General features: G+C 44.4%; 2 protein-coding genes across 8 annotated transcripts; one reads left to right on the forward strand and one right to left on the reverse strand.

Moving 5' to 3' along the window:
* orc4 (origin recognition complex, subunit 4) lies at positions 1–6,300 on the reverse strand. Of its 3 annotated transcripts, none has more exons than XM_069164084.1 (15): positions 5,981–6,300; positions 4,052–4,146; positions 3,258–3,331; positions 3,054–3,130; positions 2,466–2,556; positions 2,247–2,322; positions 2,002–2,087; positions 1,875–1,923; positions 1,630–1,781; positions 1,366–1,539; positions 1,152–1,238; positions 929–1,037; positions 753–848; positions 566–633; positions 1–396 (listed from the first exon to the last, which is right to left on the reverse strand). In XM_069164084.1, the coding sequence occupies exons 3-15, from the start codon at positions 3,312–3,314 to the stop codon at positions 214–216; spliced, it is 1,305 nt and encodes a 434-aa protein (XP_069020185.1). In that variant the 5' UTR covers positions 3,315–3,331; positions 4,052–4,146; positions 5,981–6,300; the 3' UTR covers positions 1–213. The 3 variants fall into 3 exon arrangements, with proteins under 3 accessions (XP_069020185.1, XP_069020187.1, XP_069020186.1); XM_069164086.1 differs by having other exon boundaries at positions 3,843–4,146; XM_069164085.1 differs by having other exon boundaries at positions 3,258–4,152.
* mbd5 (methyl-CpG binding domain protein 5) lies at positions 2,317–26,264 on the forward strand. Of its 5 annotated transcripts, XM_069164081.1 has the most exons (11): positions 2,317–2,796; positions 5,776–6,018; positions 9,613–10,229; positions 11,814–11,916; positions 13,359–13,530; positions 13,943–16,384; positions 20,032–20,252; positions 20,345–21,478; positions 21,841–21,914; positions 22,491–22,566; positions 22,666–26,264. In XM_069164081.1, exons 3-11 carry the CDS (start codon positions 10,117–10,119, stop codon positions 22,726–22,728), a joined length of 4,398 nt encoding a protein of 1,465 aa, XP_069020182.1. In that variant the 5' UTR covers positions 2,317–2,796; positions 5,776–6,018; positions 9,613–10,116; the 3' UTR covers positions 22,729–26,264. The 5 variants fall into 5 exon arrangements, with proteins under 5 accessions (XP_069020182.1, XP_069020177.1, XP_069020178.1 ...); XM_069164076.1 differs by lacking the exon at positions 2,317–2,796 and having other exon boundaries at positions 5,750–6,018; positions 22,488–22,566; XM_069164077.1 differs by lacking the exons at positions 2,317–2,796; positions 5,776–6,018 and adding an exon at positions 6,394–6,851 and having other exon boundaries at positions 22,488–22,566.
* The last annotated feature ends 973 nt before the right edge of the window (positions 26,265–27,237 follow it).

Genomic DNA, 27,237 nt, shown 5'->3' on the forward strand with positions numbered 1-27,237 from the left:
TTTGATCTGAGTAATACCAAGTTCCATTTTATTTCATGAACACATTTACAGCTGTACAAATCAGCTCCAGAACAAACCTGACAGACAGGAAAAATCCTCCTGACAGGAAACATGTTCACCTTCTGCTGTCTGCAGCCATGTTTTTCTGTGGTTCAGGTTACTGATCAGCAGAAAAACAGCAACTAAACCAAATAAATAAAGTCCAAATGATTGCTAGCCGAATGCTGACATGGCCCACTGCTTGACATCGGTGGGGCATTGTGGGTACTTCTGCAGGGCCTCCATGAGCTGACTGTGGTCCAGCATGAGCCTCATCAGCTGGTACTCCCTCTGAGTTTTGGCCGAGGAGCCGTCGACCGGCCGGATCAGCTCCAGCTGCTGCAGGTGCTCAAAGGCCTGAGGACGATGAGAAAGGAAAGTGTTGCTCTCAGGAAATGTCTCTGAATCTGGACATTTTCATCTAAGAATAATGAATATTTCTCTTGTTTTCTTTGTGTGCATTGTGGAGTTGTTCTGTCAGAGGCAGGAAAAGAGTTTGGAGGAGTAGGGAGATGTGTCTACCGACCTTCATGATGACAGGCAGGTCAAAGTTGTACATAGAGTTTGACTTCCTCTGCAGGAACTTCTTAAACTCTAAATATAAGATATGCAAAGAAGAGAAAAGTTGAGATCTTATTGTTTTGACTCAGACTTTATTTTACTTGTCTCTACACTTCTCTCTTGTATTTTCATATCTGAGTTTGGGGTCGCACCATTATGAACCATTTGGAGATTGAACGGCTCTCCTTCATAGACGTCGTTGAGGTGTTTCATGGCGATGATAAGGCACAGCTCCAAGATTGAGAGACCTAAAGAGAGGAAGGACAAACACGCATGTAAGTCACGTAAACTTTTCGGAGATTGCGGACACTTTTCATCCGGGTCTTACCGTGGAGCATGTTGGCCTTGGCGTCAGCGACACACAGCCGGCTGGCGTCCAGCAGGTCGGCCGGTCTGATGGCAGGTTTGGCGACAGAGACGCGACTCAGACACAACATCTAGAGGAATATATTCAAGCAGCAAAAACACATTTAATGCTTCTCTTATTTCAGTGCTGCAGATTGCCAGTCTCACACAGGATGACAGCATCATAAAAGGTGTGTTATTATTACCAGCAGCATGTGCAGAGAGCGAAACTCTTTACTGGAGTTAAAGTGTCTCTGTAGGACACCCTCCACTGATTTGTCTTCACACAGAGCCTGAGGGGGAAAAAAAACAAGAAAACAGGAGAAGTGAAATGTGTTGCTGCTCCGCGTTTCAATCTGATTATTAAGTGCAAGAATGAAGAAACTAAAAAAAAATTTGAAACAGGAGAAGTCGATTTACCTTTACGCTGGCGTTCCACTCCTCAGCGAACTTGCTGTCGGGAAATTCGTCCGTCAAGCTGAGCTGCGTTCGGACCCGCTCCAGGTACTGAGTGAAAGTCAGATTGCTCAGCAGGTGGATCTGACGGTGGGAGAACCGCGATTTCACACGCTTCTCCAGCAGCTCCAGAACATCCTGGATGGAAATGAACCGTTAAATGAACTGAGAAAAAACCCCAGTATTTTCTGTCTCTGAAAGTAAAGATGCAGAGTCTGGGAGGCCCACCAGTCTGCAGGTGATCCCGACCACAGCGATGGGCGCCTGGGCAGACTGGGAGACGTCGAACAGGTTGTAGAGCAGAGTCTGGTTCTTATGGTGGGCGAAAAGGTCAAACTCATCCAGGACGAACAGCACCGGGCGACTGCTGCTGCGGTCACCTTGACGGGATGATGAGCAACAGAACATTAAACCCCACTCTTATGAATTTTAACGCTGCTGAGTTTAGTTTTAAACCTGGAACATTTTCTAACCTTTTTTTAAGGCCTCCAGTAGGAAAACCAGATTTTCTGCAAAGCTTCCCTGAAACAGGACAGAAACAGGTTTTTGCAGCAGATTTATTGAGGAAAATGCAGATAAAAACTCCCTGTGAACACTTACAAACACTTTGTCACCGACTACGTTTTCCAGGTGGAGCTGCCTGGTTATTTCTTTTAGTGCTATTCTGTCGTCGGTCTGCAGGAGACCTACAGCAAACAGACAGAAAATACATCTGATTATCTGTACTTGGAGACATTATACGTGTAAATATAACTGATAAAAGAAGCTGGAATATCCAGGAAGCAGTTAGGTCCTTAAATTCTGACTAAATTGAATAAGGTATGGTGTGGAAGCAGAGTACGTACCATTGAGATGAACCTGTAGAAGGTTTTTCTGCACCTCTTTTTCCTCCAGCAGGTCCCTCAGCACACACTCCAGCAGCTGCAGACACAAAAACAAAAACACAAACACAGACACCATCAGACGTTACAACCCTCCCAGGATTTAAACACGCTTCCACACAATTCATCATCGTTTCAGACATTTTTTACACAGAAACCCATTTCAAGCCCGTGGAGGCTCACCATTGTTTTTCCCACTCCTCTGGGACCGACGATTAGCACCGAGTTACTCTCCCCGTGGATGGCCGTCCGCTTCAGCAGCTCGAGGAGGTGTCTGCAGATACACAGCTTTAACTACAATACCCATAATGCTCTTTGAGTTGAAAAAAAATTGTTTCCACTTTTCTGTGAACCGCCTGCAGTAACACGAGTGCACATCATTAAATCTTCAGCGTTGGAGGTGGATTTCACAAGCTGCTCCACCGAGCAACACCTGGGATGCTCGAATGGAGTCCAACTCAGCTGGGAACTGGAGCTTTTCCAACCTCCAAACTGGGACAGTGCTGTCAGCCAGGTGAGACTGAACTGGGTCACTGAGACAGGCACTAAGCTGCAGGTCTGCTCTGTATTACAGATGACACCTCTACCACAGCTGTTCTTTGATTGTGGGAGTAACCCTAACCCTAAAATCACATCAAAGGCGATTAATGTACTGAAATAACAAACCTATGTCATTGTAAAATGAAATTTCATCAAATAAATAATTGTATTTGGGGCCAAAACAATGCAAAAAGTCCCATCAACACGCCAGCATCGATGAAATAAACCTACTTGTGTTGAGCTTCCACTCCTGCCAACCTGTCAGGAAGCTGCTGATGGCAAAACCGCTCCCTTAAAATCTGCTGTACCTGTAAATAAAAGACATAAATATAGTATAAAGTATAAATAAGATACAAATTACTATGTGCTTGCCAACCAGGTGCTCATGTGTGTCACATCACCATGAAAGAATAAATCAATCTGGTTGATACAAACCTCTGTGATGCATTCTCCAATAGGCAGGTGGGCATCTTTCACCTTCCTCTTACTCATAATGATGAGACTCTAAACTGCAAAACATGTTGTCAGTGACCAAGAAACAATTATTAGAAAAAAAATGTAACATTAATTAGAAGGTAACGCTCTACAAACTACACTCATGCGTTAATTGAATGCACTAACAATGGTGACTAAGACAGCCTGAGCCACCAATAACTAACTTTGCCTTGTACGTTGGCAAATTTACACCAGACTCCAATCCAGTATTCGTCAAAACACATTAATATCGCATTAAGACATAAATGCGCTGATGTTGTAACATTAGTTAATGTCGACAATTGATGAGCCCAAAACACGGCATATAACTCGTGCAACAAGTACCATTTATTTGTATACAGTTTCATTTTAGCCAAGACTGTTCACAAATACGCTTTGCAATGTATTCTTCACAATATGGTAAAATCCGTGATGTTTTAGTGGGTAGTATCTATGCCGAATTATAAAGTGGCTCTCAAATATTCAGAATAGACCACAGATTATATTCGAGATTGTGTGAATATTTGCCGGCAAGCAAGAACTCACTAATCTGACAGATTTTTAAAAGGGATTTCGGGATCTCTCTCTCTCCGCGCTGCACTTCTCGTTACCGGAGCTCGCTAACAGCGTCCTGCAGACACAAATCCTCCACCTGCTTTATATTTCTAATAAAAAAAATTACTTGGATTGTGTAGTTACGGAGACGTTAGATAGTTAAGCAACGTATACACACACACATTAGCACCGACACATACCGAGAGAAACTGCTGAGAGGTCTCGATCTTCGCGGGAACACTGCTCAGCCTGCAGTGACGACTTCCTGCCTGGGCTGCATATGTCCTCTGATTGGCTGAGGCTCGGAGGAGAAGAATAGAATAGAATAGAATAGAATAGAATAGAATAGAATAGAATAGAATAGAATAGAAATAACTAGACATAATAGCCTACAATGTTAACTGTCAAAAGAAAAAATAGCATGCACATAATTGGTAAATATATTGTGTGAATAGTTGCATATAACCTGCATTTTACATTTGTTCTATTGTTGGATTTTAAGCTTGGTATAAAATCTCGTCTAAACTTAATTAGTATGATTTTAATTGTTAGAAAATATGTGTAATTCTGACCAGACATTTTAAAATATATCCCTAATTGCATTAATGGAAGTTGTTATGTGTAATTATAAATTGCTTTTTTTTTTTTTTTTTTTATCTGTCATGCCATAACTGGCACTGCCGCTCTGATTTTGAACAAATTCGGATGGATGGATGGTTTCCTGCATAACAAAATGTTTCACTCATTCCCAATGACAATGAAGCTCTGGAGATACTTAAACGCTTCCTGCTGCTTTTGGTTGACTGATGAAAAAAGCACAATAAAACTGGCAGATATCTCGCAAATCGTCTCCCAGTCTCCGCTCGCATTTAGGCCTGTCACATTATTCTAAAATACGACCCTCCACTCGCACATCCAGCTCTGTGTTTGCCCTTAAAAATACATGAAGCGGTCTTTTTTACAGCAGCCATACACTGAACTCATTTAACGTCTCCTCAGGTTTGACCTTCACACAAAATTCAAGCGTTTGCACCCTGAGCTCCATCTTCTTTTCATTTCAGGTGACTGAGCTCCTCCTTTATTTTTATTTAAAAAAAAATTTTTTTTTGCTTTTATGACCTTTATTCATCTTGGGAAATTATTTTGCTGAGCATCTGTTTCTGCTTCAGGGCCACCATGTTTTTAAGCATTAAATGAGAAATGACAATACAACAATCCCCAGAGAGCACCGCACTGATTGTTACTGTTGGCATCACTCTGATATTAGATTGTAAAGACCTGCAGTTTCTCCATGAATATTGTTGCTTATGTTTCAAACTGTTTGATGAAATATGAAAAAGACTTTAACGTGAAACCTTCCAAATTAATGTAATTCATTATTATCAATACAAGAATTTGCAGTTCATAGTGTAATGATATTATCACATTACACTCATTAATAGAACTCAATACCTCCAAGCAAAAAAAGCTCTTTGCCTATTAATGGGATTGTTATTATTATTAGAGGGTATTTTTTTTTATGGGCCCTGACAATGACCATGTATTTATGCACTTTTTCATCCAGCCAATAATATCTGCATTACATTTACATCGATCACCTCCAGATCCCAGAGTCAGTGCAGGACTACTCGTCTGAGCCATTAATGAGATACTTTATAAAAAGAAAGGTGCAACCTGATGGGATGAGAGGTCTTTATCTCGTGTCCTGCCACAGGACTAAAGTCAAATCAGTGACATAAGAAATGTTCTTCACAGTTAAGGCTCCCTTAAGGGGGCCCCCAGACCTCACTCAGGGGCCCACCAGTGAAGGTTGTGGCTCTGTGTGGGTCACCCCACCCTCATATCCAGTTGTTCCTCATCCATGTAACGTTTTCACACCTAACTTTTTTTTATTTTTATTTATTTTGTTTTGCCATGCACACAGCCCATGTCTGCGAGCTCCGGAGGAAACGTGCATCACCTCTCCCATCTGCTTTGCTGCTCCGGCCGCGCACGCGCAGTGCGGCTCTCCATCATTTCCAATCTCCCAGTGTAGGAGCAGCAGCGGAGGCAGAGAGAGAGCTAATGGCTCGGCTTCTTATTCTTATTTTCCTCCGGCTCACAAACGCACCGTTGCTCGGCTTCCTCACCGTTTCGGCGCCGCTGCGCACTGGCTGTGATGCCCCGGGTAAGAGTGCACAGTTTACGGTTTGATTTGACGCAGACAGAAGCGTCTTCTTCTTCTTCTTCTTCTTCTTCTTCTTCTTCTTCTGCTTCTTCTTCTTCTTCTTCTTCTTCTTCTCTCTGCACTGCTGTTAGCCAGCCTGCTACGCTAACCCGTGCTAACTCGGCCCTGGCCCTGGCCTTTGCCTCCCTCCCCCCCCTCTCTCTTTTTTTTTTTTGGCTCGAAACCCTAACGCGGGCCTAGCCGCTTTTTTTTTTTCGGCAATTTGAAGTCGGAACCTGGGCTGCGGGGCGTCAGCGTGCACGACCCCGGTTTCGGTTAGCCGATTAAATGCTAAAACGCTTTTAGCATAGCCGAGCTCGCCCCGCTAATTCATTTTCGTTACAACAAGCTAGCTGGCTAGCCGGACAGCTGACGCTCGGCGTGCTAACCTTCCTCCCCTCCTCCCTCCTCCTCCTCCTCCTTCCTCCTCCAGCTCGTTCAGGTGCATCAAAAAGCGTCTCGACGGGCAGCTTCAGCCCCTGTCACGATGTAAACGACGTGTCCTCCACAACGGCAGTCACCAACAATTTGGCGAAAGCCAACTGGGAAGTCTGTCCGGCTAACGTTCACCGAGCTATAATTGGCTTGTTGTCCTGAACGTTGTGGTTGTTTTGGTGGTCGGACACAAAAGCCGCTGTCATGCTCTCCAGCTTTTTTCTTGACGACGTTGCCAACTCGTGTTGCTGTCAACTTTTGGAGGCTGCTGCTGCTGCAGGACGATGTGGCTCGTTTGCCCCCTGAAGCTGGCCCGAGCCAACTCCTCAAGGGGCTGCAGGAAGATTCAGAAAGCACAGGTAGATTATAGATATATAGATATATATATTTATATTGTGGGGTCAGCAGGAGGAGGAGAAGACCAGGACAGTGTGCCTCACCTTCTGCCCAGGATTACACTTTTCAAACAGTAGGTGCTTTGTGCAGGTAACTTGCTTCAGTACCTGAGGATCATTTAAATTGTGTGTGTCTTTTGGCAAGTGAAACTACTCCGTGGAGTTGAAGTGAGTCCAGCTGTGTCCTTTTAAGTTTACCAGTCCCAAAACAACATCCCCCATCCCCGTTATCTGTCCTAATTGGCTTTATTCGTTTGGCACCCAGTCCTCCCAATTGGTGCGGGGCTTGGTTCAATTTTTTTTTTTTACCACAGCCCAAATGCTGGGAAACTTTGCATTGTGTCCTCCTGCAGTCATCACGGAGAGATCTTGTTCTGACCTGAGTCTTTAATTGGCAGGTGAAGGTTACCAGCTGCTGCTCCTGCTAGAAGGTAAAAAAAACAACAAAAAAAAGTTTTCTTGTTCTCCTCTCGATAAGCCAAGATAATTGGATGCAATTGTAGTTTTGTTAACGTTAAATTAAACTCTCACGATCACTTCAATAGATAAAAAAAAAAGCGGTTACGGATTCATTGCCGTGTAAAATAGAAAAAACACTTCAAATATCAGAGTGTGAACCATTTCAGTGACGTCAGGACAACTGTGTCTTGGCCGTATTATGAAATGCACACAGGCTGCTTATCTGATCATATTCTTTAGATTTCAGACAAAGATTTTCATTTGCATAAACTGGCATCCTTAATGGACCGCAAATTTAGTTACTCTGGGATCTTTGGCTGTGGTTGCATTCATCATTTTGATGTGATTTCTCATCTTAAACAGATTTTTTTTTTCCTTTCCTTCTGAGACCGCATTGCTGTAAGTCTTTATTTATGCTTTTTTTTTTTTTTTTCTGCCTTAACTTTTTCACTTCTTGTTCACCCCGGCTTGTATGAAGTTTGCAGCTGGGTTGAGTCCAAACTGCGTAGAATTCCCGTCACATGCGAGGCAGGTTTGTGCCAAAACTTGTGCCAAAATATGTTTCCAGTGGTGCCGCTGCATCTTATCCTCCGTATTACGTGAGGCGAATTAGCTAAATTTTTGTTGACTTTTCAACTTTCAGATTAAGACAACTAAAAGAACAGTTTTCGCTTGTCTACCTTCATCACTACCAGCTGCAAAGACTTGGACGTCACTCTCTAAGAAATCCACTTTAAGTTGTTTCCCTTGCTGGAATAATTGAATTTGCAATTGCTTTTCTGGTAGTTTTTTTTTTTTTAATGTACCCGCAATGTCCTGAGTTTTTCTTCTTTCTGTCCTTTCTCCCTGTTTCTGCCTGTCTCCTGCCTTGCTGCTGTGAACTAGAAAAGCAAAAAGGCAGAAAACATAATGTTAAAAAGGTTAGAGATCGGTATGCTGTTTAATTTGGACCTGATAGTTGTTTGGAGTCAGGAAATGGCGGGGAGAGATGTGCAGTAAAACGGTTAAAGTTGATTTAAATTCATGCTTTCACGTTAGCAAGGTGGCAGATTCAGGGAGTGTCGCCCTGCCAAAGGTAAGCATCAAAACGTTTGGCCGAGGCAGTTGTGTACATTTTAATGAAAATGTCCTCGGTTTGCGTCTGGTCCAGGACTTTCGCCTCATACCACTCCCCTCTCTCTGCATCCTTCGTGTTTCGTTGTGATGTAAGCGAATAAAAAAAAACCAGACAAATAGAAACATTTGTCACAGCCGGAGATGCCTTCGAACAGCAATGCTGCACTAAGCACACGTTGGAAAAAATAATTCATTTTTCTCCTCCAATGTAATCACAACAATAGAAATTATGTTCTGTCTGTTACCTCTGCCTTGTATTAGATTTTAACGATGTGCCGGTTTCTCCGAGAGGATGCCACGCATCTCTCCTGAGGTGATGAGGTGCGACTGTTGCTGCTGTGTATTTCCACATAAACAACAGACGTTTAACGGCTGCCTCTTTTTATTATTATTTTTTTTCTTTTTTTTTTTTTTTTACTATGCCACGGTTAGCACTCTCCTCCTCACCTCTCTTCCGCTGTGGTGGTGTCACTGGGTTTGGTCTCAGCAGCTCACAGGGCAGTTATGAGTCAGCAGCACCAGCGGCTGAGAGGAGGCTTTGCATGGAGCTCCGTCACTCACAGATTGAATTCAGCCTGCTTTACCAGCATTGAAGGGCTCCTAGCAATATTTGAAGTTTGCTTTCTGAGTTAAATGGAGGGGGCTAAAAAATGTGGTGTATTTTTTTGTCGTTGTCTTTCCACAGTTACTTTAAATCACAGGGAGATAAGAAGAGTCGTCGTCATGATAAATTAAGGCATCATGTGTGATCCATTGGTTGTGTTCAAGGTGCCATGACACCACTTATAATAACATCAAAGCAAAAGTCATAGCCAAGGACTAATCAGGTGCCAAAACCAAAACAGTTATCATTTTTTTCCCATTGCACCTTTAACATAATTTCAACTGCTCAGTGGACAAATTTCTTTTTAATGATCTTTTAGATCCTTATTTAATTGTAGTTGACTGTTATCGCGGCCTCTGTGGAAAAAGATTTAAAAGATGGCTCTACCAACAATAATTTTACATTTTGCCCTTCAGTAGAAAAATATATCTATGATGTCTTCAAATTGCCAGAGCAGATTAAATCAAGAACTTTTACTTACTTTAAGAAAATGCATTTCATTATCGATTAATTGGTGTCCATGTCTTTGCTGTTGTGCCCTCACAGGAACCATGGGAATACCACTACCCAACTGTGTTTGGGAACCAATATGTTGAACATACTCCACATGTCTGACTGAGGGGCTGTATTCTGGGTGGCGAAAGACAGATGGTAAAACATTTGATATAAAGAACTTTCCGCTGAAAGCGCACACGACTCCCGATCGCCACCTTTTCCGCATCTTCCCGTGTCGGATGGCTCTGACTGACGAGATGCAGTAATGGAAGTCCACGCGCCATTCAGCACTGTAGCCATGAAGCAGCTCAAAGGGTAGGGCCAGCTGTGAGCTCGCCTCACCCTACCCGCCCCATCGCCCCGTCGGCTCCACCTGCGAGCACAGTCCCACGTCGAAGCAGAATCTCACAGCCCCACCCATCTCCTCAACCCGCCACGCCACCACCTCCTCCACCACCACGGCTTTGGAAGACGAACATGACGAGCATTGCGGAGACACCGGTTGATGTCTGATATATATACCTCTGAGGTGTCGAGCGTAAAACCAGTGGAGCAATGAATGGCGGAAAGGACTGTGAGGCGGGAGATGAGAGGCAGGCCGCCCCTGTCCAGGTTCCCATTGGCTGGCAGCGCAAGGCGGAGTTGGGCAGAGGGGTCGTGTACATAAGGTAAGATTTCATCAAATCATCAAGAGGCTTGAGGGCTAATTTTAAAAAATGGTAAATTTGTATTGATATGAAAAATTAATAAAGTTTTTGGATCAATTATTAAAATTTTCAGCAGATTTGTCAACTAATTATTTAACTACTCAAGTACATACTTTGGCCAGAGGCAGATGGATTTAATATCAGAGAGGTATGTCAATAAGCATCAAGCTTTGGTGTCAGTTGCTCCAAATCAAAGCGCGCCCAACCGATTTGTTTACAGTCCACACAGGTAAGAGTTTCTCTAATTGATTGGCTCTGCAGGAGACGAACAGAAACACGGTGGCTTTTTGATGCTGCTGCTCGCTGTGTTGAGTCAACCGCTCTCGTGACGCTTGCAGCGTGTTTCACGTCTACGAGCTTTAGAAGTCCCTTTAACGTTCACCCGAGTAAACTGCAGCCCATATGTTTGGTCAGACGGGAAGAATTTTGGGTAGATTTCATAAACCTTTCGCCTCCTCGAAGAAAGCAGCTTACAAAATCCTCTCCGCTGGTAAAAGAGGGACTTCTTTGACTAATGAGTTGGATCCTTTGCCCGTCACCATGTCATGTAGGCTGGAAGTTGGTGTCCTTCCCGGCATATGAACACCAGCACGGGTATTTACCAACCACAATGAACTGAAGCAGTTGGCTGGTGTCAGGTTTATTTTGGGTGTTGGAAAGAATCCTGTCTACTTCTGTGACCGTGGCCTGATACTGTCACAGCACACTTGTATTTGCTGATGTTCTTCTTTTACATTTTTAAAGTGTGCGTTTGCTTCAGGGATGTGCATCTGTAGATCCTCACAGCAGATATGTGTCACAGCCGCTGCGATTGATGATTCAGTCGCTGGCTGTTTTGGTGCATGTTTGATGGGAACTACCAGTGGTACATGCTGTTCTTCATTCACTGCTGCCAACTCAAGTGTTTTACTGAAGGTATTTTTCCGGTTGTTTTTTTTTTCCAGCCTTCTTGGACATAAAGCCCCCTCTTATTTCTGATGGGTTAAAACTGCTTTACTGCAGCTGTGACCTCCAAATCACAATTCTGATGTTTACTTTTAATCCTTCCTTGTTTTACAGTCTTCAACCAGGTAAAGAAAAAGGAACAAATCTGTCTGACTATATGGGGACTGCCATTATGGTGCAGTCTCCTCCTCCATTTAATTTGGAAATAATTTAGGTTATTATTTTAATACAAATGGTTGGTGATTTAAAGCGTGATACAGCTTTGTAGAATAAGAGGATTTTACTGTTTGATTTCATGGTTACAAGTCTGCAAAAGCTGCCTGAAGGAGCTGCTAACCCTCCTAAAGAAGAAACCATGCGCATGTCTGTCATCAGAGCCTTTCAGTGTGCAATGGTTTCTTTTCTTCTTCTGAGTCAGGTGCAAATGCTAAACCCTAAAATGTTCAGTTACATGCTAAACATGATCAGCGTTCAAGAGCTTCAGTCTAAAAATGCTGGATCGCATTCAAAGATTCATTCTAAACGATGCAAATCACAAAAGGAGCGTTTGTCCTGTGGAACGTCGCCAGCCCTCAGCCTCATGTTGTTTTCTGTTTGCAGTCCCAGTGGCTCGGTGCTGTCCAGCTTGGAGCAGGTGAAGACCTACCTGCTGACAGATGGAACCTGCAAATGCGGCCTGGAGTGCCCCCTCATCCTCCACAAGGTTTTTGTTTTGTTTTGTTTGCCCCTATTCATTTAAAACATGGTGGTCAGAGGGAGATTTTACAGCTGCTCTGAAATGTCATGCCAATTTTAAGATTAAGATGGAATTAAATTGCTTTTGTTCCTTGTTGATTGAAAGTGGACTTTCTGCACCAGAAATGTTGCTCATGGTCATTGTTGTAATTAGCTTTACCTATTATCTGTTCTCTGTTAGGTCAAAGGGATGAAAAAGTAAAAACTAGAGATCATTTCAAGCAAGTTCATGCCTGCTGTTTGGAGACATGGGTTAAAATGATGATTTTGTCTAACTTCCTTACTTTTTGCAAGAATTATATGCCGTGTAACTGTTTGTTGCATTTCATACATTTCTGTAAAAATTGACCTGCTTCCAGATAATTATGATATTAATGAAGAAATTTGCACTTGCTGCAAGTCACTGAGAATGAGCCTTTGCTAAATACCTCCTCAGAGCAGACTATCAACTTTTGACACGTCTTGCCTCAAGAGAGGAAACGTTACATATTTCACATTTGCGTCCAAAGCTAATGAAGCAGGATGAGGAGTACACGCGTCTTCGAGGAGTAAACTGTGTCGCAACATTCAAACAAAGCTGAAAACACCTTCTGACAGGCCATAGTTCAAGTGATCCCTCTTTGTTTTTGTTGAAATGTTCTTCAGAGCGTCAGATGTCGCTCCTGTCAGCTTCAAAGGTGGCTGTAAAAAGTTTTGTCGGAGTGCAGTGCCTGTGGTCGTCTTGAGTTAGTGTCGGTCACAATGACTTCCAATAGAGGCTGGTTTTACACGGTGGAAAAGAAAAGGCTCTCAAACCTCTCCTGCAGCATAATCCACTTCTCCACTCCCTTTTCCATATGCTCAGGATGTATGAAATAAATTCAAGCTGCCACTTCGCTGATCTCTTTGAAGGACCGAACTATAAGTGTAAGGGCGCTGTGAGGCGTCCACCGTATCACATTACATAGGGTAATCCGACCGATTATCCTTCTCGATGCTAAATTTGTCCCCAATGCTCCACATCCGTCGGATCAGGCCATTATCAAGCTGATTTTGCCTTGTTTGGCAAAATGTTGTCTCTATTCTTTAAGTCCTAATAAGCAGATGTAAACCTCCCTCTGTTCTTTTATGAGCTTATTAAATTGTGTGAAAACTGAAGATGGAGAAATCAGTGTGCGTACTCCTAAATTGTCTTAAGATGCACTCCAAGGTGCTCGGGAGAGTCTCCGTCTCCATGTTTATCTGGGATTTAGTCTATATACATTACGGTCTGTGCTGTTAAGACAGCCCCAAAGCATGAGTGAGAGGAACATACAGTCTATATATACTTATGTGTATATATATGTTCAGTCACCATGCAGTCATTATTTTCATGTTCCTAAATCACATTTACTTTACATCTGTTCAAATGACTTCTCTCTTTGTCCTCAGGTGTTCAACTTCGACCCAGGGGCAGCTGTCAAGCAGAGGACAGCGGAGGATGTGAAAGCAGATGAAGACGTCACCAAACTCTGCATTCACAAGAGGAAGCTTCTGGCCGTGGCCACGCTGCACAAGAGCATGGAGACGCACCCGCCTCTGACACTGACCAGTCCAGGGGGAGGTACGAGCACATGGAAATACAGTCTTTGTAGCTCAGATGAACTCTTACCCCGTGTTTCCTTTGATAGCAGCAGCCCTCAGTTACAGATGTATCGCATCCAGAGGTAAACTGGTTAGTAGAAATTTTTGCTGAAACACTATTAAAGAGCCAAATGTTGGTGAAATTTGGATGTGATTGAGGACGTATTAGCTGCCAGTTTGAGAGGAAATATTATGACTATTGATGAGAAAAGTGTTAATGTAGCAAATTATTTGAGTTTTCAAGACTGTTTATTTTTCTTTTGACACATTTGTCGTGTTTTATGGTTCGCAGCCACTGTGGCCTGCAGATACATGACTTCCCAGCCCTGCCTAATACTTTGTCCAAGGTGTTGGTATTGATTTGACTGAACACTGTTTTGTGTATCCTCAAGGTACATCATCTGTGGTTTCTGTGCATTCCACGACTCAACGAGCAATAAGGACTAAACCCCACGACGGCCTGCCCAATGCTGTTGGCCCCGATTGCAAGAATCCTTTCAAGATGATGATGGTAGCCGGACAGCAGCAGCAACAGAGGCTGTATCCACCCCAGGAGATGGGTGGAGCCCAGCAGCCAGAGCTCTACTCTGGGTACCCCAGGCCGCAAAGGCTGGGCAGTGGGGAGCCAGGCCCCAAATCCCCTTACCGGGCTGGGTATGGAGGCATGCTGAGCCCGCCTCCCTCCAGTGTGAAGCTGTATGGAGATGGCTCGCAGTCTCCAATTGCAGACACTCTAGGTAGCCCTGACGGCTTTCCAAGGACCAATCCTTGTGGTTTTCCAGGAGCCGTCAGCCCTGGCTCGGCCTCCATCCACGGGAACTCTAGGACGCCTCTTTCCCCACCCAGTGTGATGCTCCACGGCTCCCCTGCGGGCCAGCCATCCTGCGCCATGACAGGAAGGACTAGCACACCCCTCTCCCCCACGGCCACTGCCAAAAGCCCTGTCATGAACATGAACATGCCACGGGGGAACTTCCCCCCTGGCATGGATATGCCCCGTGCAGCATTTCACCATAAAACACAACCCCCTGTGCATTCTGTACCGCCCCCTCCATCCATACCACCTTCCTGTGCTCTTCAGAAAAGGCAGTTGACTTCTGAAAAGGACCCCTTGGGCATCCTGGACCCCATCCCCAGCAAGCCAGTCATCCAGCCCCCCACCAATGCTCCAAACCCTTCCAACTTCCAGCCTACCATCCACTCTCAGGTACCAATGATGAATGTAAACATACCCCCTCCCGCCATCGTTCCCTTGCCAAGCAACTTACCTTTACCCACAGCAAAGCCTGGGCCTGGGCCTGGGCATGGGCATGGGCATGGGCCTGGGCATGGGCATGGGCACGGCGGCCATGTTCAAAGGACTCAACAAGGTGGTCCGGCTTCCTCCATGTCCCCCTCTCCTGTCACTTCCCCGGTCCACATGGCTGGGCCTGCGCTCGGGAGGATGGAGGTCTCTCCTCATCGCTCTCGTTCATCCTCGACCTCCTCTGAACACGGGAACTTTGCAATGCCCACAGGGCACCAGGCCCCGTGTGGCACCATGAAGGTTCCTCCTCGTTCCCCCAGGTCAGCCATCGGTTCTCCCAGGCCAGCCATGCCCTCCAGCCCCTCCACCAATAAAACTGACCCACTCCACCAGTACAAAGAGTCCCAGCTGTTGCCTGGGATGGGGAACTCAATTGGCACCCAGCAGCACAGCAACCCCATGTACTCACCCACCTCTTCCGCCTCCTCGTCATCTTCTCTTTCTCTGGCAACCCCAAGCGCTTCCCAGAAGGGCCACCCAGGACTCCTGGGGATGCCCCTCAACCAGATCCTCAACCAACAGAATGCCACTTCATACCCCGCCAGCAGTCTCCTGTCAGCCGCAGCCAAAGCACAGCTAGCAAATCAAAACAAACTCAGTGCTGCTGGCAACAGCACTGCTGGCATGGCTGGTGGTGGTGTTGGTATGTCAGGCATGGGGGCAGGTGGTGGAGGTAACGGAGGGAGCGCAGGGCACCCTGGCTCTATGAGCGGCCCTCGAGGCATGGAGGGACACAGCACTTTAAACCCCATGCTCCCGCCAAACTCCCCCATGCTGCTCAACACTCCCGAGGGCCAGAGTGGTCGGGCGGCTCTGAGAGACAAGCTCATGGCCCAGCAGAGGGATCCCATGCGCAAGCGGAAACAGTCGTCCGGCAACGCTGCCGTAAACCACGACGGTAGTAACAACATGGTCTACAGCATGCTGAACAAACCGGGCATGGGAGGACCTCACATGCAGGGTCCCAGCGCCACCGAGCAGCTGAGAAAAGTGGGCCGGCTTGGAAACCTTCATCCAAACACCTCCATGGCTCAGCTTCTCCAGTCCATGAGCTGCCAGAGTTCCCATAACCTGGCAGGGAACAGCCATCGTCCAGGCCTCAGCCCCGGCCCGGGGCCCGGTGCTCAAGGAGCTGCACCGCTGCACTACAACGATAGCACGGGCATGGTCCCCGGTGGCCCTCAGCAGAACCTCCTAGTCCAGCAGAGGCTGCGGGTTCCGGTAGACGCCATGCAGCACTGCCAGAACATGGACACCTCCGGGAGCCACATGGGCTCTCGTCCAGGCCAGTTCCCTGACATGATGACTCAGATGCAGGCCTCCTCCATGAGTAACTGTGGGTCTATGGGGCCAGGAGGTGGACCGCTGGGACCCGATGGAATGTCGCTGGGACGCCCCAACACTAACCCCCCACCACTGTCCCACCCCGGCCCTCACCCTTCACAGCTTCATAGTATGGGGAGGACTAACATGGTGATGGCGCATGTAGGTGGTGATGGAAGCTGTACCCAAACCATCTCTGATACAGGTGAGACCTCAGCACCAGATCAGCTGTGTGATGGCAGAAAAAAAAATAATCATCAACATCTTACTATTTACGAAGGATTTAAAAGGATGTTTTATAATGAATTTCACAGGCCTAATTTTAGTTTTATATTTAATTATTCTTGTTTATTTTCAGTAATTTACCCTCAGCGTGTGCTGCTAAATATTCAGCAGCACGTGAAGCATTTCACAGTGAAGCCCTAAAGTGTTATTACATTTAATTAATCTGGTGAAAATTATTTATTTTCTCTATTTTAATCACAGGACATGTTTCTGACATTAAGACTTAAATAATTCCAGTTATTTTTCCAAAGCGAATTTGACAGTAATTACAGTCATAATGACTAGTTATTCTTTTTTTTACATGTATGTAAGAAAGAAGATGCGAAAAGCTTTTTGGATCATTAATGATAGTTTTTTGAATGAGTATTTACAATAAAGATTAGATTATGGTAGATTTCAATGCTACTTTAATATCCTACCAGTGCCATTTATACAATATAATCATAAAATCAATGTAAATTCCAGTACTGACTGACCACTGTCTCATGGTGTCGATGTCCTGTGCAGTTAATGACTGTATATCCCCCTCCCTTCCTCCTGATAAGCTCATGGCTCGATGAAGATGTGGTTTCTATGGTTATGAGTGAACTAAAACCAAAGGATTTAAGTGATAGGCCCCGAGCCTGGACCGTCGGGCTCCTCCAGCATCTCCGAGCTAATGAGCAGGCCCCTCATCTTTGGAAGCTTGGCTAATTGTCAGTCAGCCAGTGTTTCTCTTTGTTTTATTTGTATGCTAGCATCAGTCAATGGTGTAAGAAGATGGAAATGGGATCTGCATCACGCTTTAAGGGAAGCAGCCCAGATAGAGCGCTCTAAAGAGCTTCTCCCAGCAAGCTGGTCGCTATAGTAACGATAGACCCTGAATAGAGACCAGAGTGAAGCCTTTGATGAGGGTTTAGGCCTGTGTGTGTGTGTGTGTGTGTGTGTGTGTGTGTGTGTGTGTGTGTGTGTATATATATATGTCTGTGTTGCTACTTGTGTATTACAGTGTGTGTGTTTATTTATGTGCTTTTTTCCTGTGTGTGTGTCCACGCACATTCATATTAGTGATTGTTTTGAAAGCACAGAAAAGACCTAGATCTTGTTCCCCCCACCACCACCACCACCACCATCTCTGCCTGCTGTTGAACTGGACTCTGCGCTTATGTATTCATTGTGCGTCCGTGTGTCCTCATATGGTTTATAATGGAGATATCACCGAGGTCTGCTGCAGGCCACCTGTTCTTATCACCAGGTGCCCTGTTATTCTGTATTTCTCCCAAGTAGTCATTGAAATTCAGGTGGTCATGTGTCGGCCGGGAGGTAGAGCATGACGTTTGTTACAGTTACAGTTTTGACATTTACAATTTTGATATCCTAATAGTGACATTTTAATGATCTTATTTACAGTTTGTGGTTAAATTTGATCTGTATTAATATTCAGGACCTTTTTTTTTTTTTTTTTTTTTTTTTTCCAAGATCACAAACATGATTTAAAACGAAAAATCTTGAAATATGACACAACCAGCAGCTCCATTCTCTTAATCCAGGCCCTATTTGGGGATTTTAAGAGTTGAAAGATTAAAACCAATATGCATATTTCTTAAGATGTTTGTAAACATAGCCATGAACCAACACGCAGGCAAGTCTGACTCGACACCATATGGAGGAGCAACCTGTTGTCTCCTTCTGTTGCTTGTTAAGTCGTATTTATTGGTCAGGATTAGGTTTCCACTGTCGTATTTTTTCAATCGAAATTCACTGCTTGAATATATTGGTCTGGGCACGCTCCATAGACTTGTATCATATCCAGTCCTTGCATCCCGCTAGACATAAAAGACCTCGGCTTAGTTTTAAAACTACTCAAGCAGCCTTTAACCGAACACAATTGAACTCCACCGTCGCTACAACTAGAAGAAAAAAAAAACATAGCTTTGTATTCCTGCTTGTATTGTTTCTCTACCACTGCAGTGTGTCTGGGGCCAAGATGGTCAAGCAGGTGATGCAAACAACGTGGCACAGCAGTGTTACCGGCGGCCCAAAATTCATTTGTGAAGAATCCGATTTTAAAGTCAGAGATGACCAAAACAGTGAATTAACTCACTTCCGCTCCTCATGAACATCTTTCCCTGGCGGTGAAAGCACATGAGCACTGAGAGCCACTCGGGGTAAAATGATATTTTGTCACTAAATGTCAGATGTTATGTTTAGTTCATTTTCCCAGACTTTTGATGACATCTTAAGAGCACTGAAAACTCTTTGAAAGTGGCCTCGTCAGTGGCGTCTTAGCTTAGCATCCAACCATCTGTCTCTATACAGCTAGCGAGCTTTGTGCCCCCCACCCCCCACTCACTCACTCACTCACTCACTCACTCACTCACTCACTCACACACGCACACTCCTGCCAACAACAAATACTCCAAAGTTCATTGTAAACCCCACTGGACCCCCTGCCACCCAGCTGACCGCCGCCCCCATCCCCCAGCAGGCTAAAATCACACAACCCGACCCTCGTAACCCCCCTCATCCGCCCACCCAACTCCCCCAACGAGCTTCCTGGCAGCGGACAGCACCACCAATCATCACTCGGTTCCCATGGCAACCTCCCCCGGCAACAGCCGTCACTATATCATAGCAGTAGCGGAGGATGTGGGGAGGAAGGGGGAGGGGGCCGGCCGAGTCGTGGCTCTCGGTGTTAGAGAGGAGAGAGAGAGAGAGAGAGAGAGAGAGGGGGGAAGAAAGAAAAGAGGAGAGAGGAAAAAAAAAAAAAATGGAGAACACACACAGCTGCCCTTTAGCTACGTAGCATCGCACCAGCTGCTCCAGTCGCTGCTCGTCCACACACACACACACGCAAAACACAGCGCTAGGCCTCTGAGATTTTGTATTTGCTCCGGCTTTGTCTGCATAACATTGCTGCTGGGCTTTCTCTTCATTCATTGATACATCTGTGGCCTTGATGTATTTTGTTCATGTTCTGTCCTTGGATGCTTCGCTAACAAGTCTGGCTGTACTGTGCATCTGGCAGCGTGTCCATCTGTTGGCTCTGGGTGCAACAGATTGTTAATGTGCAACTTTTTTTTCTTTGATTGTGAAAGTCTTTTTCTTAACAGCCTCGCTATTCATTATCTGGGGTAACCAGTAAATTTGAAAAAGTATAAATTTCACTGAAACTGCTGACAGTTTTATGACAGACATTCACTGGAAGAAAAACACTAACAGAAGAGCAGAGAATTTCTAAGTGCATAATATTCACACCCAATGCTGTAAATCCTTTCAAAAACGTGTGTAAATTATTTATCAAAGTTTTCAATGTAGGGAGTTCATCGGGGCTGCCCGTTTCTTGCTAAAGCTGAATTGAAATACAATAGATGATGCAGATCGTTCTCAAAGTTGAGGAAGAATTATCAATAATAATATGTCTGTTTTGAGCTTTGTGAAATTCAGTTTAAATGAATTTCAATTCATTATTGTGATGTCAGTACTGTGAGGATCACTGACACCTTTTAATATGTTGTATTTTACCAAAGCAGTTTGAAATGAATGCCATCATTTATTTTTCATTTCATTTTTAAAATGGTTTTGCAGGAAACCCGTCGTCACTCAGCTGTGGAATGGGCGTCCTACAGCCACACGTCAACTCTGCCGGAGGTCAGATGTACCAGCAGCAGATCCACCAGGTCCTGCAGCAAGGTGTGGCTTCCCACCCGGCCTACCAGGGACAGCAGCACTTCTCTGACAACTCGCCCTACACGGACAGCAACAACGCCAACGCCGGCTCCATGGCCTGCCTCTATCAGAACTACCAGGTGGACGACGGGATGCATTTTTTTTCTCTCTGTAGCGTTTCATGTGCTTTTATAAAAATCGATTATTTACCACGTTGCTATTGTGTTTACAGCAGGTGATGTTGCCACATCCACAGTTTGGTGAGGAGCAACAGCCCCACGGCGAGGGGCTTCCAATGGGGACACCTGGCTCTGACAGGGGCCCCGGCAGAGGACCGGAGTCGGTGGATGCCATCTACAGAGCCGTTGTGGACGCCGCCAGCAAGGGCGTGCACGTCACCATCACCACCACGGTGAGCGGAACCACACAGGCGAGTCCGGTGCCTGCCCTCAGCGCCATGAGTGCCTTCACTGCCTCCATAGGGGAACCTGTGAACCTCCCCCAAGCAGTTAGCGCAGTCCTGCACGGCCATCAGGAAGGGGAGGCGTTACCACAGCAAGCCAGACCGAGGCAGGTGAGGCTGGGACGGGGTCAGAAGAACAAGGATCCAGGGAAGAGCACTCCGGACGTCTCCGAAGCCAACGACTACTTCCGTTCTCCTGGTCGCGGGACTCCCAGGAGGCAGTGGGACGGGGAGACGCAGCACGGGGGAGGCTTCGACACTCACGGCAACAACACCGCCTGGGGTGGTGAGGAGTTTCTTGAATGCTCTACCCAAGTGAGAAGTAGTCCCTGCATGGAGAGACCCGCCAGTCTGGCCCCGGCCCCGCCGTGCCCCACCGAGGGGTCCAACGACCACGGCCTGGCCATGGCCCACGATAAGGTCTTTCTCGACGAAAGCTATCGGTTCAACAACTGCAGCCGGACGCCCGCCAACTACAAGGAACGTCTGGAGCAGACGGTGGAGCGCTGCGCCCACATTAACGGCGCCACCCCCCACTTTAACACTCGGGGTTACGGAGACGTCCTGGGACCCCCGCGGCAAGACCTGACCGGGGACGACCAGTCGCCCAGCTCCTCCACTAGCCTGGAGGGACCCCTGGCTACAGCCAAAGACTACAGCCACTACAATGGCCACTTCAACGGTATGGCGCCCAGCCCCTCAGACACAAAGAGCCTGAGCAGTGAGGAGGACCTGCGGCAGCCGGACTCCCCCTCGTCGGATCTGCTCCACTACCGGTCCAGGACCTTCAACATGGGAGAGCTGGTCTGGGGCCAGCTGAAGGGCTTCCCACCCTGGCCTGCCAAGCTGGCCGGGGACGAACAAGTGCACAGTGCTGCTATGCAGCTGCGGGAGCAGGCCAAGGTGAGAAACCGGTCTAGTGTGTGGCCACCTGTCAGCATTTCACCAGCCAACTGCAGTTTTCAGACTGAGACTGCTGAGTGATTTCAGCACAAGTGAAGCCATATTAAACATTTTATAGTCGTGGGTGACAAAGTTTAGTCCTGATGGAAAGTTATTACAACACTGGAGCAGGAAACCAGCTTTTTTTGTCCAGCGGCCACAGTGCACACATCCACCATTTTACCTCCCAACTGTGACACAGAAAAGGTTTTACTAATGATGACCCCCAAATGATCTGGTAGACCAGCTGATGAACTCCTAATTCAGCATCAGTTCCTCCATCAGTCCTGAATGTACTCAGACGTCCTCTCGTCTCTCTACAGGTGGAGCCAGAGAAGTTAAAAACACTAACTCACGACTTGGAGGCACTCGACCGAGCCGCCAAAAGAGGCCTGAAGTAAGTAACTTTGTCCACTGTTCTGTTAATTCAGTAAATAATAATAATTAGAGAAGGTACCGACATTTTCCACCGATTAAACTAATGCAATAGCCGCAGAAATGCTAAATAACAACAACATATGGCTGCTGTTAGTTACTTTATTGATTAGAAAAGTCACGTTGTACTGTGTATGTTTTCTTCTTTCTCTGACTGACCTTCACACTGATGTTTATGGATTAATATCAGTGTTGCAAGTTGACGATCAGACCTTTAAAAAGTCCTGTTTACGGATCCAAAACTGTTTTTACAGCGGTTGCTTCAAAGTTTCCTCTTATTCGGTGTGAGATTACTTTAAGCAGCGAGAGACTGAAACGGGTACCGCAGTTTGGGAATCACTGGTGTTATGATATATCCTGTCGTATAAACTCACTAAAAGTTTAAATTGCACTTTCAGTCTGAGCGAGGTGTTCACACGGGCTGGGTTTACTACATATTATTCAGGGACTGATTATTGCCACCTAGGGGTTAAAGATGGAGTCCTGCATCTTTTCCTGCCTGGTTGCGTTATTGAATAATGTAATTGTTGTCTAGCAGGCCGGGGAAACTGAATAATCACTTGGAAGCTGCTATCCACGAGGCCATGAGTGAGCTAGATAAGATGTCGGGCACAGTGAGTATTTGTACCTTTCTGCTCTGTGAAAGAGATGAAAGAAGTACTGTTTTGCCCCGTCAATCCCTCCATCTCTCACCACAACGTTTGTGCCCTCAGATCCCGTCGAGGGACCGTCAGGTGAAGCTCCCCAAACCCAAGAGGAGGAAGATATCCAGATAACATTGAATGTGTCGGCCCAAGAACGTCCTCAAAGCCTTCGGAGACTTCGTCCGTTCAGCCTTGATGCGATCTGAGCTCTCTAACAGGTGCTACACATGGATATTCAGTGGTACAGCCACGATATCAACTTGACTTAATGACTGACTACAGAAGGTGCTGGAAATTCCAATCACCAATACAGTTTTAACTGTAGGAAGAAAAAAAAGACGAAAAACATCAAAAACGGTTGCAATTTGTCTACAGCTCACTGAATTAACTATTTTTTTCTAGTATAAGATAGTAAAATAAACAAAAAAAGCTACAAGCATTACCTTACATATTTAAGAAAAATAGACAGTCCAAATATTTCTGATACATTTTCAATATGTATATAGATAATCCTGAAATTTCATGCTATTAAGAAATGTATGTAAATATTGTACAATGTCATGTACAAGCGTACCTAATGCACATTTTATCTTTTATTGTACAAAAACAAAGCAGAAGAAGTGTACCAATGTCTTGGTTTCTATTCAGAAGTGCGGTTGCATACGGCCGCATGCATAGGATAAATAAGAAATACAGCCTAAAGCTTTTATATGATCAACTGTAAGACGTGCTGTTTTTCTTTTCTTTTCTTTTCTTTTCTTTTCTTTTTGTTTGGTTGGTTTCTTTGTTGGTTTTTTTTTTTTTGTAAGGAAACAGCAGTGAAACAGGCATGAGTCTCTGAGTTCTCCATTACAACAGTCACGTCACTCCAGTTCATTTGTATTGAGATGAAAAAACAAACAGAATGAACTTTACCAGCAGAAAGTGTTCCTTGTTCCCGGTCCGGTGTCGGCGTGGGCTCCACCGGCCGCCACTCTCACAGGAAAATTCTCACATTTGGGAAAACCAGTTTTGTGCTTCAAAAAAAGAAAAGAAAAACGTGAATTTTCTGAGTTTACCGATTGTTGTAGCTGGCAAACAAAAGGAAGTTGGTTACCTGCCGTTTTTAAGAAGGAAAAATCCACCCTCAAAACTTCAGTGAACCAAAATGTCCAACATAATCCACGACTCCCATCGACGGCTCAGGACCGCCCGACGGTCGAATAGTCGAACCAAAGACAAATGAGCGGCCGCTTTGATAAACGATTAATCATTTTTCACATAAAAACCGTAACAAACAACTGAAGATTCTCTGCTTCCAGCTCCAAACATATGTTTTTGTGAATTGAATATATTATCAGGTTTTGGATGCTCCACTGATGAAGAACAGTTAGTCAGCTGAATTAACTCTACAAAACTTTGATTCCCACGACTCGTACTTATTTTTACTTTCATTACGTACAAAGAAAAGGACGTGCGACATAAAAGCTCCACTGAACGTCCTCGGGGTGGATTATTCCTTCAGAACCAACAGTCGACGGGCTCCAGCGATGATGTCCGTCAGTCGGTTGTTGCGATTATGTTCTGGTGCTTGTTTGTACAGTGATTTTTGTTTGTTTCCTCCATGACTAGTCGTTGTTTAGGTAGAGAAACCATCTCGGAGGAAAAGGCGAGACCATCAAAAGAAACACTAACTGAGTTTTCAGGAGCGCGGAAGCATTTCTTACATTGAGGGGCCTTTTGTTTGTTTGTTTTTGTTTTACGTATTGATGTAAATTATTTATGTACAGTACTCCATATTTATTTTAAGCTTTACAAATATGCTAGATGGCAATAATACTACCAAGAGTTGAGAACTCAAGCCTTATATGTGTATATGTATGTTTCTTTTGTTTGTTTTTTTAACAAGTGAATAGATCATGTATTCAGAGTCCGTTAAAAAGGTCATATTCCCTTTTATTTAAGAAGCGAGCGTCACAAATAACAGTTTTCTTTTCTTTTCTTTTTTACAGTGAGGCTCTCTGATCTGACTTGTGTTTGTTACAGATTGTGTCACGGCAGAGAAAAGGCCGTACTATTTATGAATATGCACGTCTGAAAAGCCAGGCGGCGTTTATGTTGGTAATAAACGCAGTTTAACACTAAAAACTGTCACATGTTTGAAGCTGAATCGTCACTCGGTCGGTCTGACAGTATTTGGGAGCTCTGGATCAACTCGTGTGATCGACAGCTGCTGCTCCAGATCAAAACCGACCCACGGCGACCTGAAATCACTCCCCACTTATCTAGTGCAATATACCAACCCAGCGAAGATCAACCGCTCCAAGACGCTGCATCTCCGATTGTTTGCACCCTTTTTTTTTTTTTTTTTTTTTTTCTGCACACCTCAAACAACTGTGTTGTAATGTGTTGCCTGATTTCTCCTTTGTTGTGCACATGCTCAAATGATCCCTCACTCTTTTATTTAGTGAATTGTAGCTTTACAGAAGCACCACGACCGCTTCAGATATCTATACACATCCATACACATCCATTCACATCCATACACAACAACAAATGTCACTGAATTGTCATAACTTCAACTTTTTTGTTTTCAGCACAACTACGTGCAAACAACACTAAAACCAAACGATACGCTACTAAATGGATATTTTGCCATAAATACAACATGAAAACACTACAATTACAACATATCCACAGATTTATTTTTATAACCAATCGCGCCAACATATTCTGCAAATATCCCAAACACACACACACAGCCTCCGAGTCTGAACTAATTCCAACGACTCTTACTTTGTGTTCCCGCTTTCTAAAAGTTGTGCTGTAATTTCTGATGATCTCTACCGTTTGGTGTTGTGTGTGCATGCTGAAAAAAATCAAGGACATTTGGGGAAAAGATCTAGAGATAAATAAGATCTTGATTTGAGTTTGTGGCAGCAGAAGAAATGAATACCTGTTAAAATGTCCTCATTTCTCCAGCGTGCACGCTTATGAGAAGTTCTTACTGTAAACTGTGGCGAGGAAAACCTCCTGCCGTCTTCAAAATGGGACGTTTGCCGTTGAGAACATGAGCTCTTTCGGTAAAGTTCATTCTGCCTCTCCTCCTCCTCCCATCTTTTTGTGCAATGACATGCAGGAACCCGGTGTCGTGTTGGGAACCCATGTTTTATGGATCTGTTCTGTCAGTTTCATGTCGTTAGTGGTCAAGAGTTCAAAGCATTTTTGTGTTTGAGGCGGTCTGTGCAGTCTATTTTTTTTTTTTTTTGCCCTCCTCCCGCCTGTGATTGTGTGTGTGTTGAGGTGCGAGTGTGATTTTTATTTTTTACAGTGAACTTCTTTGAATCTCGTTTCCCCCTTCCAACCTTTTCGTTGTCAGTATTTTATTTCTTCAACTTGTAATTAAGTATATATTTTCTCACTAATATATACTTTACAAAAAATAGACTTGCGTGAAGTATGATGTGCACTTGATTGCTCTTGTTTATTTTTCTGTTTGCATTAATGTGGGCTAGGGATAGTTTGTCAGAGTCCATTATTTTGAGATTGTTTGGACTTTTTTTTTAATGGTTTGATGTAAGCAGCATTTTTTTTGTAAATATTGTGAAACATTACAGGTCATGCAGTGATGTAACATTTTGAATAATGTTGCACAGATGTTTAAGATATTAAAAACATGGTCACTCTTACTTGAATAATCTGGTTTGTAACGTTTGAATGCTTCTGCTTGTTGTTTTCTGATTGAGTCACTTTAAAGCTCGTGTTTGTTGTTGCACACTGACCTCTAGTGGACAAACAGAGGAGCACACCTTAATGAGAGGAGAGTATACACTACTTCATCTGGAATACGGAGCATAAAATAATTTGGAAAAAGATAAAATAATGGTTGATAATGAGAAATAAAAGCCCAATAATTAATATTATTTAATTATATACATTGATAAATAGATGGTGAGAAATCTTATGCTTAATAACACAAATATTGAATATTACTCCATAAGATATTATTTTGTCAGCTATTTTTCAGTGTGCAATCACTTATGTTCTCATAAAGAAAGAAAATAATGTCATCTCTAGGTCTATTTAATTGCTGTTTTAGAGCTTTTATTTCTGAAGTTGGCATCCCCAGCATTTTTTTTAATTAAGAAATAGCAGCTACGGTAACACTTATAAATACGTAATAAAATATGGGCTATTGTGTGTAAATTTAAAAATGTTGTTTTGTGTTGTTTTATGTAATGGTGGATCTGATGCCTCACTATGAATAATTTAATGATTATACTTTAACTACATTCTGCTGCTTATGTACTTTCACTTGCAGGAGCAGTGTGCAGGATTTAGCGGCTCCTAGCGGTGAGTTTGCAGATTGCAGCCAACTGAGCACCCCTCCAAGCGTGTAGTGTGTCGTGGCCACCCAGCTCAGGTGATTACTACTCACGTTTCAGGTGATTTTACACTCATAAAAACATAATTATGCATATATTGCAGGCTTCGCCGTGCAGGAATTTTATATTTTTTCACTTTTTACTTTGCTCTATTGTACTTTTATTAAAGTAAAGGATTGATTACTTCCACCAGTGAGGAGATGAGAGTGGAATAATCTTTCTATTCATACTTTTGAACAAATTAGGAATAAAATGTCAAGCCCCGAAAAGAAAATCA

Source organism: Embiotoca jacksoni, unplaced genomic scaffold (assembly GCF_022577435.1).
Source record: "Embiotoca jacksoni isolate LCO1_2020_lvr unplaced genomic scaffold, fEmbJac1.0.p SCAF_30, whole genome shotgun sequence".
In the NCBI taxonomy this organism is placed as follows: Eukaryota; Metazoa; Chordata; class Actinopteri; family Embiotocidae; genus Embiotoca; species Embiotoca jacksoni.